The sequence below is a fragment of the Pseudorasbora parva genome, chromosome 17 (assembly GCF_024679245.1).
Source record: "Pseudorasbora parva isolate DD20220531a chromosome 17, ASM2467924v1, whole genome shotgun sequence".
In the NCBI taxonomy this organism is placed as follows: Eukaryota; Metazoa; Chordata; class Actinopteri; order Cypriniformes; family Gobionidae; genus Pseudorasbora; species Pseudorasbora parva.
Window position 1 is genome coordinate 11,662,998 of NC_090188.1, and position 18,961 is coordinate 11,681,958.

The 18,961-nt window shown below is 38.3% G+C and overlaps 1 protein-coding gene across 2 annotated transcripts; it reads right to left on the reverse strand.

Annotated features, from left to right (window-relative positions):
* Positions 1 to 3,485: 3,485 nt before the first annotated feature.
* On the reverse strand, positions 3,486 to 18,622 carry wdr32 (WD repeat domain 32). 2 transcript variants are annotated; one of them, XM_067420944.1, is made up of 7 exons: positions 17,959 to 18,622; positions 17,003 to 17,116; positions 16,576 to 16,773; positions 12,737 to 12,939; positions 5,735 to 5,806; positions 5,383 to 5,528; positions 3,486 to 5,292 (listed from the first exon to the last, which is right to left on the reverse strand). In XM_067420944.1, the coding sequence occupies exons 1-7, from the start codon at positions 18,345 to 18,347 to the stop codon at positions 4,921 to 4,923; spliced, it is 1,494 nt and encodes a 497-aa protein (XP_067277045.1). In that variant the 5' UTR covers positions 18,348 to 18,622; the 3' UTR covers positions 3,486 to 4,920. The 2 variants fall into 2 exon arrangements, with proteins under 2 accessions (XP_067277045.1, XP_067277044.1); XM_067420943.1 differs by having other exon boundaries at positions 3,490 to 5,292; positions 5,735 to 5,809; positions 17,959 to 18,617.
* Positions 18,623 to 18,961: the final 339 nt, after the last annotated feature.

Consider the following 18,961-nt stretch of genomic DNA (forward strand, 5'->3'; position numbering starts at 1 on the left):
CATCTCTCATTCAGTGATGTATAGAAGCTTGTTTCCACCACAGAATAAAACAGGTAATTGTGACTTTTTTTCTCATAATTTCTAGCCTTGATAATTTTTTTAGGGGGTTGGTTTTTTGGGGTTTTACATTGTGGTGGTGGGAGTGGTCCCGTGTGTTTATATGCAATTCGGTTTTCTACTCTAGGCATTTCTCAGAATTGCGTCCTTGGTACGAGGGCACAGTAAAGAAATGTAAAAAAAAATATTAAAATAATTTTATATATATATATATATATATATATATAAATATATATACAGGGTATCTGCAGGTTTTACCAAGTCAAATTTAAGACTTTTTAAGACCTTTTTAAGACCATTATGAATAAAATTTAAGACCTATATTGCGCAATTAAAAAAAACATGCATAAGAAATCCAGAATCACTCAATTACCTAAACTTATATTATTTAATTTATTTTAAATTGAACAAAGTATTAGTGAACTTATTATTCATAGCTCAATCCCACCAGGATTAGCATATATATATATATTAGGGCTGGGCAAAAAAAAAAAAATCGATTTTGCGATTAATCGGTTTTTAAAATCTGGTCGATTCAGAATCAATTCTCAAAGGCCATGAATCGATTTTTTAAAATATTTATTTCCGCTAACATTGAACATAAGCTTAACGTAAATCTAATTACTAGTCTTCTCCACTAGATGTCACCCATTTGCCTTGCGCGATCTTACAAAGGAGCAAGAGGCGCACATCATTTATCCATTCAGTGTTTAAATGGCAGCTTCCGGTGCATTGTCGCCTTTTATAATGCTGAGGTGAAATACTGTAGTAATACTAAAAATATGCGGAACCATTTGATGTGACAACACACACACAGCCGAGCACACAACTGCTAAAAATAATTACATACACGCGAATGCTTGCCTTGCATTAGGATCAAACTTGAGCAGTCACTTAAGCATGTATGTTAGCCATTATAGACATATTCAAATTATAATGATTCAAACCCTAATAGCTTATATTATAAACAGATTTCCTCTAATAATAGTTAGTCCACAGTCAACTTAAGTCAGTTAAGGTATTGTTGTCCGTTACCACGACAACTACTCACCCATAGACTAAAAAAATTATGTACGCATTTCTCATGTATGAAAAGTAAATTTGCACACATGAGCAGCAAAATTGCAAGAAAAGCTTGTCGTGTACTGAAAATTGCTATAAAAAAACATCCAATATCCTAGCTTTTTATGTTTTAGAATAAATATATCAAAACATCCATAAAATACTTCTCAGATAATTTTTTTTTTAAATAAAGTTGCATCAAAATTGTATTTAACAATTGTATGGATTTGAAATATAGAGATGCGTTCTGTTTTAATGTACTCAGGTGTACCTAAAATAAAAAGTTTAACATACATGATTGTGGCTCTTCATTTCTTTTTAATTACACATTTATGTTCACTGTTCTTTTTTATAAATACCTACAGTATTTGTATTAAATCTATATTCATTTGAGTTGAATCGAAAATCGAATTGAATCGAAATTGAATCGATTTGAGGACTTGTGAATCAAAATCGAATCGAATCTGAACATCTGAATCGATACCCAGCCCTAATATATATATATATATTTTTTTTGTGGTGGTCACTTTCATACATTTTTATTTTTTCATAATTAGGATGCAACATTAACCATATTATTATGTTAGATGCACAATGATCACACATGGCAATAAAACTAACAAAATGCATGAATCTTGTTTGGTAGGCATATTACAAAAACAAAGGCTGTTCCAGTAGTGCACTATCTATCTTTAATAACACGATCGCTTGGGGTGGGAAATATGACCAACCAGAGCAATAAGCAATTGCTTAATATAAGTAAAACGTTATTAAGTAATTACACTCTAAAAAATGCTGGGTTAAAAACAACCCAAGTTGGGTTGAAAATGCACCGACCCAACAATTGGGTTGTTTTAACCCAATGGTTGAGTTGTTCCTACCCAGCAATTGGGTTGTCTTAAGCAACATTTAACCCAACCACTGGGTTAAAACAACTCAACCACTGGGTTAAAACAACTCAACCATTGGGTTAAAACAACTCAATTGTTGGGTCGGTGCATTTTCAACCCAACTTGGGTTGTTTTTAACCCAGCATTTTTTAGAGTGTACGTAATCAAGTAATCGGTCAGTAATAAAATATATACTTATAAACAAATGACAATAGGAAAAATAAATACAACATAAAGATGCATACAAAGTGCATATAAAGATGCATACACTCCACTGTTTTTAGAAATAGGGCTTATTCAACTTCTTTTGGATAAACCCCATTTAGATATGTCGGCAAATGCATTTGTCTCAGTGCATGCATTGTTTTAGTTTGGCAGGGTCGCCGCTAGCTTAGCTTAAAATTCATTTCCCCACATATCTAAATGTAGCTAAGTAGAATAAGCCCGATTTCTAAAACAGTTGGAGTGTTCCTTTAAGTGTAAGTGCTGTTTCCCCGTTTGTGTTGTTGTTAAGCTATATTAGTTTGCTTTCACTTTGAGAGCTTTAATGCCCAGATCCAGTACTTACTGACAGTTCCCACACTTTTTAACTCAAATCAGGATATAGACATATGCATAATGTGTACATTTGATCGTTCAAGAGTAACGTTAGGCTAATGAGCCTAAAAATAACACATTCAATACACTCGCGCGAGCGCTGACAGGCAGCAAACACATAACGTTACAGTCTGACATCGGAGTTCGGCGTTTGCATCACTGTTATTAACTCTATTTAGTGCAATCGGGTATATTATACTTTTATTTGGTCATTATGCAAGATGGTGAGAAAGATTCGCCTTCACGTTCATGATCGCGGAACTGCAAGAACCGTCAGACTCAGCTGAAGAATAAAATCCGTTTTATGCGTCTGTGAGGTACGATCAGAAAGAGGCTCGTGCCAATAACACGAAAGCTGATTGGCTGCAATACACGTGGCATGCTTGCCTAATTTGTAGTTGTAATAGAGCGAACAATAGTTGGTCTAGCGAAAGAAAGAACTACAAACACCACGGAACAAACACACACACACATGCTCGCGTGCTGCGGGACGTGAGAGCGTTTCAATGAGGTAGCGTTACATGGACGTAGGAAAATTAAGACCTGTTTAACATGATTTAAGACCTAGAACGCAATGCTTCCGCGAATTTAAGACTTTTTAAGGCCTTATATTTTGATTCTGAAATTTAATACTTTTTAAGACTTTTTAAGACTCCGCGGGGACCCTGATATATATGGAGATGGATAGTTGGATAGATGGAAGGATGGATGGATGGATGGATTAGAAAAATGCCTCATGAGCAACACAAATTTGCTGGAAAAAAAACAGCTTTGCCATCACAGGAATAAATCAGATTTGGAAATGTATTCAAATATAAATATTATTTTAAATTGCAGAAATATTTCTCAATATTACTGTTTTACTGTATTTTTGATGAATTAAATGCAGGCTTGGCAATAAGAAGAGACTCACATTACAAAAAACTTAGATCCCAAACTTTTAAACCGTAGCATAAAACCTGCTGGTATGTGACACTAATCAATTCCACATATTTTCAGTTTTTTTTATGCATGATCTACACCAAAGTTTCACAGAAATTCAGCCAATAAAGCTCAGCCAATAGAGCTCAACCTAAAACAAGTGACACCCCTGTCCCAAATCTGTATGTAGTACATCAGGCTATGGAATGCTAATACGAGTCTTAGTTCTTCTTAAAAATCTCAAACAGCTCTTTTGTTTACAGCATTTTCCTTCCCCAAGCCAAACAAAAGCTATGGAAAGGTTTCTTTATTTAATATATCTGTAGCACTGCATCCTTAGTAACATTAACAGGAACAGAGTGAATCAAATGAGAATCAAGGATGAATAAAGTTATGGTAACTTTTACTGTTACTCTGCTTTTAAATTTCAATTTTTAAGAACGCTCACTATTTAAATAACAGCTAAGGAGGAACCACTAATATTAGTCCCGGAGAAGCTGAACATTCAGATTGTGTCCTCTATTTAGTTAACTTAACAAGGCTAATCTCATCATGTCCAGCCCTATGAAGCCCTCATCCATCAGCTAAACCTGCATCAGAACTGCTATATCCCATTGTTTTTATGTCCTGAGTTCAAAGCACTAGTGTGCATCGTGAGCATCAGTACATTTCATAACTGCTGATTGTCCATGTAGAATCCAGAAGCATATGAAAAAGAGAATATTACAAAATTCCCAGTCCATTCAATTTACCATTGACAGAAGTCATATTCATCCCCATAGTCACACGTACATGGTACATACTGCATTGACAATCTACAAGTCAGACCTCAGTTAGTGTTAAGGACAAGCAGTCCTAAAGTAAATACAAACAATTAGTAAAAGTGACGTACTTCCAGAATTTTTCTGAAAACGAATATGGCATTGCAAAGTCTAAAATGTTTGGCAAAATGCAAAATTTGCCTTGAACTGTGTAGATACATAAAAATGATTGGCTTAAGCATTTACTGCAGTGCTGCATGGATGAGCAAACAAACAAACAGAAAAACATCCCACAATTCTCTAACGCTTACGTGACTCATTCATCCTCCATCACGGAGAAAAACTAATGCTCTTCACTTTCATTCTCGCACAGACTGATAAGTTCAGAGTTTACACAGTGTAAAGAACAATTACATCTAAAAATGACAAAAACGTACAAGGTCATTCACATGCAGCGTGACCTCTCTCGCTCGCTCTCACTCTCTCTTTCTCTCTCACACACACAGACACACATACACACACACACACAAATACTCCATTTAAGGTAGTTAAGTTCTCCCTTTGTCCGGCATCAACATCAAAAGCTTCTGCCATTTGCAGGATATCAGTGTAAATTCAAATGAATTTGTATGTTAAAAGTGTGGTTGATATAGAGCTACGCGTCCACTAAGGCAGCCTGATGCAAACTGACAGTGAGTGGGTGAGAACTTTGAGGTGAGCACCACATCGCTGTGAGAGTAGATGGAACGGACCTCCCGCAGCAGAGCCGTCCGCACGGGCATGCAGTCCGTCAACTCGGCGCACTGCTCATCGAACGCCAGCAAACGTACGCCGTAACCATACGGCGAGCAGATGAGGCGGCCGTCGGGGCTGAAGCACAGCTCTTTAATGTAGCCGCGGCCGACGTTAGCTTCCTCGATGTAGTGCGTGAGACGCAGAGAGCAGCGAGGAGACACTGGTGGTCGAGGTGGAGCTCCCTCTTGAAACTCGTACACACACGTCCACTGAGAAACAGGAAATACACAGAAATTATTTAAAATTCATTCTGCTTTCAGACTGCACGTTCCACACTTGGTTTCGGTTCCATCACTGACCTCCTGGTCGTCCATGTTGCTGGAGCAGCGTAACAGTGTGGCCCAGCCCTTAGGATGCAGTTGCAAGGAGGTGATGCAGTTCCCACGGTCCCTCTCACCCGGGATCTCTGGCGTTAAAACCTCAAGACTGTTTCTGGGTGACAAACCTGGGCAAGGACAAAATGTGAACACTGGAGTAAAAAACAACAACTAGTAAAACCAGTAGTTGATTAAAGAAAAGTGTACGATCATAAATCAGCAACAAAAAAAGACTAAACTATTTATGCATTTACAAATTTCGTTTATTTTTTTCCTCTTTCTCTCCAGCTTCTATGGCTATGTTGCAAATTTCATAAATCATTGTAAAGTTTACCCTCTCTGTGTGGATGGTTTTTGCCGTCAATGGTGTGACGAGAGCCACCTGATCTGGAACCTGCTGATGAACCTTCTAAGAGAAAGAAGAGATGATAATAACAGGCCCAAGATTTGGCCACACAATTCACCTGTACAGATCACTGTGCCATATCATATCAAAGCTGTTTTTTTGCCATTCAAATCTGAATTAAGATGTTTTTAAATTTCAGTTCAGTTCCTAAGGTAGCAAACAAAGTGATCATTTAAATGTAAGAAAGAATTAAAAATTAAAATGGGGGCGCTAGTGAGCTATGGGTCGGTAGGTCGCTTTCCCCTGCAGCTCCCGCAAAAAATGTAATAAATTGACATCTGTAACAATATTTCCAGCATAATAAGTTGTTTCTTGCAAGTTATATTAGCTCAAGTCTTGGTTACACTCTTTGGTTACAAGATGAAAGCGAGCTCGAAGACACAATCTTCAAAAAGCAAAAAGCAAAATGAGGTAGGCCCTATCGCACCGGCCTCCCCTGACGATGATGTTCCGCCGGAAGAATCTTCGCAACGGTCGGCAGATACCACAGTTCTGGAAGCTATTAATTCGCTTCGTTCCGATCTACGAGCCACTAAGGTGGAAATTTGCCAGACGATTGACACTCGTATTGAACAGATGGCCACAACTATCAGAGGTGAAATTTCTGCTCTCAAATCTGAAACTCAAGTCGCTATTTTGGCCTTGCAGAGTACGACCGCGCAACACAGTTCTACTCTTGCCGACCTAGAACGCTCAGCAACTCACTCTTCGGATGCCATATCCAAGCTTCAATCGGAGGTGAAACGTTTAGGTGCTGAAGTTAATCTACTCACAGACAAGTGCACGGATTTAGAGGGACGATCTAGACGACAAAATGTGCGGATATCCGGGCTAAAAGAAGGATCGGAGAGGGGCAAAGACATCAACGCATTTGTTTCAGAACTTTTGAAAGGCGCGCTGTCACTAGAAGAATGTCCGCTAGTCGATCGAGCCCATAGGGCTCTGCGAAGGCGCCCGGATGACACCGAGCCGCCCCGATCACTTATTGTGCGACTTCACTACTTTCGAGATGTGACAACAGTCCTCAAAAAAGCCGCTGAACGAAAGGATCTTACTTATGATGGTCAGAAGATTCGTGTTTTCCCGGATTTCACTCCTGATGTGGCAAAGCGCAGAGCTGCGTTCAACAGAGCCAGAGCAATGCTTCGGGATAAGCCAGGGGTACGGTATGGGACATTATTTCCAGCGAAGTTGAGAGTGACTTTTAATGGCACAGAGACAGTGTTCACGGACGCGAGGAAAGCTGAAGAGTTTGCAGAGTTTCACTTTGGTACGGGCCGGAAGGATGCTGAGGACCGGTAGCTGTTGATAAATACCGCGCTGGGTAATGAAAAGCGTCAGATAGGTCTAATGTTTAAGTTTACGGATTGTCTTTAGTTATGTTCATCACTATTGAATCCGTTTTCTGTCTATTTTTTTAGCAAATAAGTTAGGATTACTCTTATTGAAGTATTTTCTTATTAGTATCATTTTCTTCCATAGTTCTAAATTTGGTCTGAAGTTATTTATACGTATTTTTTAGTTCTCAATATTTGCCTTTTGCGGGGCTGTTCTATACTTCTTTTATTAGAAGGGTTTAGTGAGGGAAGTTAGCATAGTGAATGTCTATTTCTTGGTTTCTTGTTATTGCTGTTCCACGTTTGTTTTTGTATTTTGTAACTTCCTTAGTGGGGTCGCGCCTTACTCCGAAGCTTTCTTGTAGTATAGGCAAGAGTTTGTTGAAGGGTGGGTTGTTTAGGGACAAGTATACTCAAGATTTGACTACACATTTCGCACTGATGGGTTTTTTAATCATACTAAATAAGTCTATGCCATGCAGGATAATTTAACGCAGCAGGATAAGGGGAGAAAATTTACTGTGGTCACTTGGAACGTTAAAGGGTTAAATCACCCAGTCAAAAGGGGCAAGGTTTTGGCTCATCTAAAGGTGTTATCTAGTGACATAATTTTTCTCCAAGAAACGCACCTAAATAAAAATGAATACATCAAGCTAAGAGGTAGATGGATTGGTCAAACCTATCACTCTACATGTGCAGTTAGATCAAGAGGGGTGGCCATACTCTTCAGGAAGGGCACTCCATTCACCCATAGGACAACTATTGCAGATAAGGAGGGAAGGTATTTAATAGTTATTGGAGATTTATATTCATTACCCATAACATTGGTTAATATTTATGGTCCTAACACAGACTCACCTTCATTTTTTAAACATGTTCTCGCCATAGACTGTAAAAAAATATGGACGTAGTGTCCGTGACGTCACCCATAGGATTCCGATAAGCCGTTCTGAAGCTTAAAGTATGGCCGAGCTGGGCGTTGCCATCTTGTGAGCGAGTCATCGCGTGTCACTCCCGGATAACAGAAAATGGGCAAAAAGGCGGGATGTGCACGGAGCTGAGGTGACGCAATAACTCTAGACGGCGGATAAATGGCTATCCACTTGTAACCGCGCCCTTAATTATGCAGAGCCTTAAGGCTTTATATAACGTAAACGAATGAGTTATAAAAAAATTCACCCCCCTCAGAGTTGTCATGAAGATCAAAATTAGCCTTATAAGCCAAAACCACAATTTGTACCAGGCTGTAAACATGTTTTTTTCTGCTTTAAAGTTGAGAATTTTAACATGGGGCTCAATGAGATTCTGCTCCCTTCTGGAGCCTGTCCCTAGTGGCCAGTGGAGGAATGGCAGTTTACATTACTTCCGTATTGGCTTCAAGAGAGATCGCGGGAGGTTGCCGCTTGGTTCTCGCTCAGATTCCTGACATTTCGCAAACAAATTTACTCATTGCAGGTGACTTGAATTTAGTTTTGGATCCATATCTGGATAGATCGTCATCCCGTAGAGCACCGCCTTCTAATTCCAGCATTTTTTTAAAAGAGTATTGTAAGAATTCTAATCTGTTTGATATTTGGAGAATTTTTAACCCTCAAGACAGAGCATACTCTTTCCATTCCAATGTTCATAATGTATATACTAGAATTGATTATTTTTTGGCTGATGCTAAATTGGTGCCACTTGCTAGTAAAGTTGCGTATCATGATATAGTGATTTCAGATCATGCTCCGCTTTCATTCTCTTTAAATTTAGCTGACTTGCCTCATTGTGACAGGATATGGAAATTAGACCCACAGCTTTTAAAGGAACCACAGTTTTGTAATTTTATAAGAAAACAAATTTCTTTTTTCTTTGAAATGAATGACCTTCCCGGAACGTCCCCCTCAATACTGTGGGAAACCATGAAAGCTTATATTAGGGGGTGTATTATTTCGTTTCAGGCTGCGAGAAAGAAAAGAAAAAGGGCTGAATTGGCAGATCTGGAACAACAAATTAATAGATTGGATAAAGAAAATGCTGTGTTCCCATCCATGGAGATCTATAAGAAAATCCTTTTATTAAGGTTTAAATACAATCAAATTCTTTCAGATCGCATAACTAGGGGATTTTTATTTACACAACAATTTTTTTTCGAATTTGGTGAAAAACCTCATAAATTATTGGCTAGACAAATTAGAAAAGTGGAAAGTGATCATACTATAAGTAAAGTTAAGTCAGAAAGCGGTGATATATTAACGTCTCATAAGGACATTAATACCAGATTCAAACAATTCTATGAGGATTTATACTCCTCTAGGGCCTTAATCAATGACCTGGCTGTCAAAAACTTCTTGGATAGATGTGACCTCCCTACTCTAGCTCAGAATGATCGTGACTCCCTCAATGCTGAACTATCAGTCTCAGAAATACGAGATACAATCGTGTCAATGAAGAGTGGTAAGGCCCCTGGCCCTGATGGGTACCCCAGTGAATTTTACAAAGAATTCACTGATCTTCTTTCACCCTATTTATTTAATATGTATACACATGCGAATACAGTGGGCATTTTGCCTCCTACTTTAAATGAGGCTACCATAACAGTATTACTTAAAAAGGGTAAAGACTCAGAAGAAGTAGGTAGCTATAGGCCAATTTCACTTTTGACATGTGACCAAAAAATTTTGGCCAAAGTTTTATCCATCAGGCTTAGATCTATAATTGGTAAACTTATTCACCCTGATCAGACAGGTTTCATTCCAAATAGGCACTCCTTCTCCAATCTTCGACGTCTTTTTAATATAATCTACTCCCACAACACACATACAGAGGATCTTGTTATTGTCTCTCTTGACGCAGAGAAGGCTTTCGACCAACTAGAGTGGCCTTACCTGTTTGCAGTTTTGAGAAAATTCGATATTGGTGATAGTTTTGAAAAGTGGATAAAAATTCTTTATTGCAAGCCATGTGCAAGAATTCTTACTAATAAAATGCTCTCTTCAACGTTTCAACTACATAGGGGTTCAAGACAAGGTTGCGCTTTATCTCCCTTGCTCTTTGCTTTGGCACTTGAGCCCTTAGCACATGCGATTCGGTCAGATCCCAATATTCATGGATATAATACAAAGAACACTATAAGTAAAATTTCATTATATGCAGATGATATCCTGTTATATATTACTAAACCTCAGATTACTATCACAAGAATCTTAGAAATTATTTCTCATTTTGGTACTTTCTCAGGGTACAGGATAAACTGGTCTAAGAGCGAGTTAATGCCTATAAAGGTACAAGACCTTTCTGTTGCTTTAAACTTTCCTTTTAAAATAACACAACATAAATTTACTTATTTAGGAATTGAAGTTACGAAGGATTTTCAAGCAATATTTAAAGCGAACTTCCCCCCCCTAATGTCGAAATTGAAAAATAATATTCAGTTTTGGAGGTCACTCCCTATTTCCTTGATAGGAAGGGTTAATATTATTAAAATGATTTTTCTACCTCAAATTCTTTATCTTTTTCAAAACATCCCAGTATTTGTACCTAAGATTTTTTTCAAGCAGCTGGATTCAATTATTATCCCTTTTTTGTGGGATTATAAAGCCCATAGAATAAGCAAATCTCACCTTTGTAAATCCAAAGCGGAAGGTGGGTTGGCACTCCCCAATTTCTCTCTTTATTATTATTCTTGTGCTCTTCATACTATCATAATGTGGTTAGATCACAACTTTACACATTCTACTTGGATCCAAATGGAAAGAGAAGCATGTAGCCCGTATGATATTGGGGCGGTGATCTTGTCGCCTACAAAAATAGCTAAATTGGCCTATAATAATAATTGTATAATCCATAGCACTATTCGTATTTGGAAGCAGATTAAATCAAAATTTGTTATAAAGTCCTTATCTTTCCTCTTACCAATTGGAGGGAACCCCTCATTTACTCCTTCTACTATGGATTCTGCGTTCATAAAGTGGAGAGACTTAGGTATTCAAACTATTGGTGATCTATTTATTGACGGTTCTTTTGCCTCCTTTAGTCAGCTGCAGGCACAATACGGTTTGCATAAAAACAATTTCTTTCGTTATTTACAACTCAGGGATTATGTAAGTAAGCATTTGCCTTGTCTTAATGAGGCTTCTTCTGCAAAGTTTGATGAGCTCTTAAGACTTGGAACTGGGGTTAGTCACTTGATTTCTTTACTGTATAACTCTCTACTATCCACTACTTCGCCTTCTACGCAGGGTATAAGATCACAGTGGGAGAAGGAAGTAGGGGGTGAGATCAATGACGAGCTTTGGGTTAATGCATTAGAGAATATTCATAAATGCTCCGTTAACTCTCGCCACTGTCTTATTCAATTTAAGATTATTCATCGACTCCATTATTCTAAAACCAGACTGAATAGATTTTTTTCAAGTGTTTCCCCAATATGTGATAAGTGTCAGACAGAGGAAGCCACTCTCCTGCATAGTTATGCTCTTTGCTCCAAGTTAACCCCATTCTGGACTAATATTTTTCAAATACTGTCAGAAATGTTGCAGGTTGAATTAGAGCCTGATCCACTTGTGGTGTTATTTGGAACCTCAAATAACCTCACTTCTTTTCAAAAATCTCAAAAACAGTTGTTGTCCTATGGGCTTATTGTTGCAAAGAAACTAATACTAAAGTTTTGGAAGAACCCCAAAGTCCCTACTGTTAAATTGTGGTTGGATGAAATGGTAAGGTTATTACATCTGGAAAGAATCCGCTTTTCTTTGATAAACAAGCTGGATCAATTTGATAAAATTTGGTTTCCCCTTCTCCATTACCTCGATAGCATAGCTTGAGTAATTGTAGCACTGACTGTCCCATTGATGTGAAGTCCCTAGGGTGGGGTGGGTGGAATAGGGATTGCTTTGTTGTTGTTTTTCCTTTCAGTTATTGTATTTTTATTTTTGTTTGTTTGTTTCTCATGTTTATAATGTGGAATCATAAAAGCTATGTACAATGATTGTCAAACTGTTGGATTCCCTAATAAAAAGATTTGAACACAAAAATTAAAATGTAATAAATAAATTCATAAAATGTATACAACCAGTTTTCAAAAATACTTAATATTAATTTATATTTAAAATTAATATTACTTAATATTTTATGAATTACCTATGAACATGTTATCATACACCCATTCAAAATGTTGAGATCAGATAATAAAAAAAAGAAATATTACTTTTATTCAGCAAGGATGAATTAAATTGATCAAAAGTTGCAATGAAGACATCTATAATGTTGCCATTTTTCAGTAATTAATTATCCAAAATGATCTGATTTATCTTAAGTTTACCTTAATGGTGCTTAACAACAAAGCATTTTCCAATATAGAAACTATTTGTATTAATATAGTTGGACTAATGAAGTTTAAGTGACTTAGTTTGTGCTAAATTTCTCTAAAAAATCTGTTTAAATTAAAGGAAGACCATTCTTAAATTCTGAATTTTGCCCAATCCTAAATCTAGCACACATGCACCTTTGAATACTAATCCATCTCCATGTTCCCTTCATATCATCTCATTTCAGATCTCTGGATTCTTAATTTCCAGCTCGCATATACCTTATTTATACTTTATGTATGTACCTGTGCTGAGCGGAGCCCTGCGGGCCCGTAGGATGCGGTAGCTCCCGACCTCAAGGCTCTGGGTGAGATCAAGGTCATGTAAGATGAGCAGGTAACCAGAGGATGTGGAGATCAACATCTTACTGCAGTCTGGAGTCAGACGCATCCGCATTAGATAGCGTGTGTGGAAAAACTTTTTGTGCGGACAGCCATCTTCTGTGAACCTAAATGCACAGAAAGTACAATGACACACAGTCACATCTGATGTCACAACTTGCAATCCTAATTAAGACTCATTAGTTAGATTCACTAATTAAGTCGTGTTCACACTCATGGTTTGGTTCTCTTGGTCTGGACCAACAAAAAAAATGATGCATTTCTGTTCGCTTAGCGAGCGTTCACACTGACATTTTAACTCTGAATTTAAAGATACAAAACAAATGGCAGTGGGGCAAGATAGCAGCTTGATTAGACCGCTTTTATGACATATATTTTACTAAAGAACACACCAAACATATTTCCCTCAAACAGCAATTTAATTTGTTTTGAAATGGACCAATAAGACCCCTAAGATCTGTACCAAAGTTCGGATGGCAGCATTTACAATTTTTCTAAAAGAACCGCATTTAAAGCCAGATTAGTTTACCATGGAGAAGTAGGATAAAGTAATTATTACCAGAGCATCTCAGTGATTTCAGTACCGTCCAAATGTGCCATTTCGGTAATCATTACTGTATGTCAGTAAAGATTACGGCGACTTTTACCTTCTGTAAAAAGTCTGTGGGAATAGACCCACTATAAATGCGTATGTAAATATTCTGTCATTTAATTTTTTTTAAATTCAGATAAAAAAAAGAAGGTTGAAAGCACTTGTCAGAGACAAACACTTCTTTTAGCTTTAAGTGCCCATAACCAACAGAATCCAATCAAAATTGAATTAATAAATTGCTCGACCAGACCTAATTGTTATGAATAAATTATTTGTTTGCACGTGATATCAGGAAGCAACTTAATACATGCATGTTGACAAGGAGGTGAAGGGGGTGGGTAAATTTAGTTACCCCTCCCACTTCTGCTAGTTTTACTGAGATATCTCATCCCATATGAATTGGCCATTAATATTACAGACATCCTGTGGTAAAATTACATTACTCCATCTACCCTTGTAAAACTAATCCCGCCCGAATAGAGCTTAAAGGGTTAGTTCACCCAAAAATGAAATTGATGTCATTAATGACTAATGTCGTTCCACACCCGTAAGACCTCCGTTCATCTTCGGAACAGTTTAAGAGAGCCAGTAGTCAGAGAGCGTATCTAAGTGTATGCACACTATACTGTCCATGTCCAGAAAGGGAATAAAAACATCATCAAAGTAGTCCATATGTGACATCAGTTAATTAATTAGAATCTCTTAAATACATTTTGGTCCAAAAACAACAAAAACTACGACTTTATTCAGCATTGTCTTCTCTTCCGTGTTTGTATTCAAACGGTCATGAATCAGCTTATTGATTCATGATTCGGATCGCGTGTCATACCGTTTTTAATCTTTATTTGAGGTTTGAAAACAAACACGGAAGAGAAGACAATGCTGAATAAAGTCGTCGTTTTTGTTATTTTTGGACCAAAATTATTCTTAATTAATTAGACCAAATTCTAATTAACTAACTGATGTCACATATGGACTACTTTGATGATGTTTTTATTCCCTTTCTGGACATGGACAGTATAGTGTGCCTTCACTTAGATACGCTCTCGGACTAAATATAAAATATCTTAAACTGTGTTTCGATGATGAACGGAGGTCTTACGGTGTGGAACGACATTAAAGGGGGGGTGAAATGCTGTTTCATGCATACTGAGCTTTTTACACTGTTAAAGACTTGGATTCCCATCCCATCCATCCCCTACTTGACGTTAATAGAACTGAAGGTCCTTGTATGGGCTGTACGGGCTCTTCTCCCGGTAGGGTGCGCGCGCGCATGACTAGAGCGAGAGAGAGGAAATGCACGCCGTAAACACTGCTCTCGTCTCAGCTGCAGATCCACTCATCCGTGAACACTTATGTCGCGCGCCGCGCTCCACTTTATTCCTATGGGTGACGTCGAGCGACTTCAACGCTTCAGCACAGCATTCCGGGAAGGCAGCGCTACATTTGAACTGATTTGAACACAGAAATGACGGGAAGCTTCACAACATCGCGTCAGTCGCGTCTAAAAGTGGATCTCCACCGTTCACTGCTGTCACAGGACTTCACCAAATCATACCAAAGAAGTGTGTTTTTGACTTTGGAAGCAGCCGGTGAGTAAAACTGCTTCAAATGTCTCTGCTATTGGCTCGTTGAGTGAGTAAACATCAGTAAACGACACGATCGCGTGCTTCGTCATTCAAATGCGCTAACGGTTACTCCATTGTTGTTCTATGTATAACGTTACACTAGTCTGACGTGCAAAACCGTTTTGCTTGCTACTGCTAAGGTTTAGTCGCATACAATAGTCCATAAACCGAATCATGTCCTCATAAACTGCTTGTAAAGACTGTTGACAGGCCACTAAATACAGTCCATACCACAGAGACGGACGTCCTGATGTTGCCATTTCTCCTGTTCAATTTATTTCTGCCTCAGATTTGATTGTGGATCATTATCTGTATTAGCTGAGTTAGCCATTGGGTTTCTCCACGCTTGAGGACGTTACCTAGGGTTGCCACCTTCAATACAGAAAAATAAGGGACGCCTGCCGCAGATCTTATCTCTTATTAAAGTAATGCTTGTGTCTGACTATACAACTTAACCTTAATAAACAAATCATACCATAACATCATTAATGTAGCCAACATTATTAACATTATTTCTTAATAGGCAGCATTTATGAAATCTAACGTTATCAATCAAAAAATTGAGGTGATAAAACAAAAAAAACAAAAAAACATAATGTCTGCCTCAGGAGATGCTTGAGGTATGAAGAACTGTGCCACAGTGCTTTGATTTCGGTGAGCTCTTGCATTTAGTGAATGTTGCTCTCCCGTAGCATGCTGTCTCACATCTGACAGGCCAGCGTGCGCCACTGAAAACACTCGCCGACAAATAATTATTGTGCAATTGGCTTGGTATTCATTGCCGCGGACACTTTCCAGCCAAATATTTATTTCTTCCCACTCTCGTCTGTACCTCTGCATCCGCTTGCGTTTCTGCTCTGAAACTTTTACAGCTGGACGCGGGGAGGTATTTGGACCTGCCTCCGCCATCGTTTCAAATGGATTCTGCCCATATAGAAAAGAACCTATACCTCTTCTGACTCTGATTGGCCGTGATTCACGGCCCGTGAACCTGAAACAAACCAATCAAACAAACCAACGACGGCAGCGACCCAATTAGGGGCAGAATAGGACGTGTCTTCACACAATGCGGGTGGACCTATGTAAAATACGGGACAAGTCATTTTTCCTGAAAATACGGGACGATTCCGTATTTCAAGGGACGGGTGGCAATCCTAACGTTACTGCTTTGTTTGCGATCGTCATTCTTTAGCTCCGCCCACACGATACGCCTCCAGGCGCTCGTTTTTTTCCGGAAAGACTCGGTACAGCCTATATTTCTTTTATAAATATGATCAAACTAAAGACTTTTCGGAGATATGAAGGATGCAATACTACTCTATAGGTACTCAAGATTGACATGAGATTGACTGAAACTGAGTGTTTCACCCCCCCTTTAAGGTGAGTCATTAATGACATACATTTCCTTTTCTAACCCTTTAACAGAGTATATGCACCAGAGTATGTTTTATAGAACCAAACCTGCCAAGCGTAAACACACCCTTGATTAAAGACAGATAGGAAACACTCCTAACCACACGTACCTGTTGGTATCCCAGGTGATGACATTTCCATCAAATCCTGATGTCACAAGCAGACGGGTGTGTGTATCATACTCAATGTTCTTGACCCAGCTAGCATGGCCATGCAACGTACACACCTTCGAGTTGAGTTTCCGCAAATCCCACAACGCAATGGTGGTATCATCAGAGCAGGTCGCAAACAGCCGGTTGTCAAGAAACCTGAATAGTACATGACATCAACCATACAGTTTAGCACACAGACGTCGTGGCAGTCATCCTCATGAACTTTATGATGGAAAAACTCAATTTTGCATTATGCAAATCCTAGTGTTCAACATGCAGATGCTTTTGAATCAGATCTCACATTAAAAATGTCTGTTATTAAAAAGATCTTTTGCTCACATAACCGAGGTTCCTACAATCGATTATATGTTGTGTGCACATGTACCTTATGTTGTTTACACAGTCCTCATGAGCCTCCACCAGTGTTTTAATATGTCTGGAAGAAACGGGGTCAAACAAAAGCACTTCTGTCTGCTCACAAGCTACCGTCAAAACTGACCTAGAAAAAAACATTAGGGTGTTTGTCAATTAGAGGACCTTTTCTGTACCATGGATGTACCCTATTATAAAAAAAGTTTTCTTAAAAAGGATAAATTAAATATATAGAATAGATACCTATAGTGTTTAACCTTTTAATACATGAATAATTTGCATAGATTTAATTGATTTGAAATAGATCATACAATTCTATACACTGAGGATTTCTGTCTAATTTTAATTACTGTATTTATTGAAATACATTTTATTTCAATAGCTTAAATTATTCATTTGTATTTCTTTTTACAGTTCTCCTCTAAACTTTTCCCTAGCACTCTTTTTAGCAATACATTTTAATTTCCCTACTTAAATAAATATAAGTAGGGCCTATAAATTCCTATTTTGCAATCTGATATTGTTGCATTACCATTATATTGATCTCTCTCATGCAGTTGTGATGGAACATTGATTTTACGCTTTGTTTGTCATAACTTTTTTCCCACAGTCAAGGCTTAAGCTAATCCCAGACCAAAAATATATATTTAAAACTTGTTTATAAAGCCAGTTTTCCTAACCAAGACAGTAACATTTAAAATCAAAAAACTAAATGTATTTATATGTTTAAGCATCAAAAACAACATGATAGTTAATTAAGGGTATCAAGCAAGTTAAAAATGAAACATCACATAAATAAAAAAAAGAAGGGACACATTTTTTATTTTATTTATTATTATTGCTGAAGGCCATGTATTCCAGCACATATGTTTGTTTGTTTTTTGTTTAGTCAAAAGTGCATTATAGAGAAATTCATAAATGGATTGAGAACGGGATTCATGACAAGGGCAACACAGATTCTGCGCTTACCCGTCCGGTGAGTACTCCAAGTTGAAGACAGCGCCGTGAGTTTGTGTACTGAGGTTTACCGAATCTGTAGCCGGGCTCATGGACTTATAAAGCCGTGTCATTGTACGGAATTGATCCCGCGCGGGGTCTACGAACGGCCCCCTGCGGATTGTCCTCCTGCAAATCCACGAGAACAGAGAGTCGCATGCGCTCGAGCCCCTGCATCCCGAGCCTGTCCCGCCATCCGGGGCCAACTCGAGCCTCGAGCTGCCCTGCATCTCGGCACTCTCGCGGCCCGCTTGCGGTGATGATGGTCTCGTGGAGCCCCTGTCTTCATCGCTGTCCTCCTCCTCATCCTCCTCGCGCGGCTCTTCGGGCTCCTCATTTTTGCTCGGCTGTCCCGAGCTCATTGTTGCACGAATGTCGCTAGCGGCTCCGTTTTGAGACTCTTCCAAACTCACCTTCCTGCAGTGGGGGGACAGGCACTGGATCTGTTGGCCAGGCCGTCTTGCAATGTGTGCAGATAATGCTTAAACATCCATTAAAACAAACACTTGAGTCCTGCGGATGTGTGCGGATACAACAGATTACGTATTTCCGGTTCCTTCTCCGCATAAATTAAAACCATAGATGTACGTTTAATGATTTCTTCTTCTTCTTTTTGACAAAGAAAAAAAAGCACAACGCACGTTTCCGATAAAAAAATGAAAATGCTTTTATGTAATTATTAACTATTTATTTAACTATTGACTATTAATTTACTATATTCAATGAGTGAAACTTCACTCACTGACTTACATTTAATTTTCTAGTAGGATAAAAAGACTTAGCGAACTGGCATCAAACTTCACTTGATTCACTTCACTTGACTAGTGAAGAAACGAAGCTTGATTCACTCGAAACACCACAGGTCAGCAGCACCTGCTGGTCAAATCGGCGAAAATACAATGACAGCTCAGTCCAAACTATGGATCAAACATGAAAAACACATTTTACACAAAACAGTTTAACGTGTTTTCTGACA

Coding starts and splice junctions, on each gene's coding strand:
- wdr32 (XM_067420943.1), bottom strand. CDS start 18,347: ATGAGCTCGGGACAGCCGAGCAAAAATGAGGAGCCCGAAGAGCCGCGC. Junction 5,529..5,734: donor AAACCATCCACACAGAGAGG/GTAAACTTTACA, acceptor GTCCTTGCCCAG/GTTTGTCACCCAGAAACAGT. Junction 5,293..5,382: donor GCAACATGGACGACCAGGAG/GTCAGTGATGGA, acceptor CCTGTTTCTCAG/TGGACGTGTGTGTACGAGTT.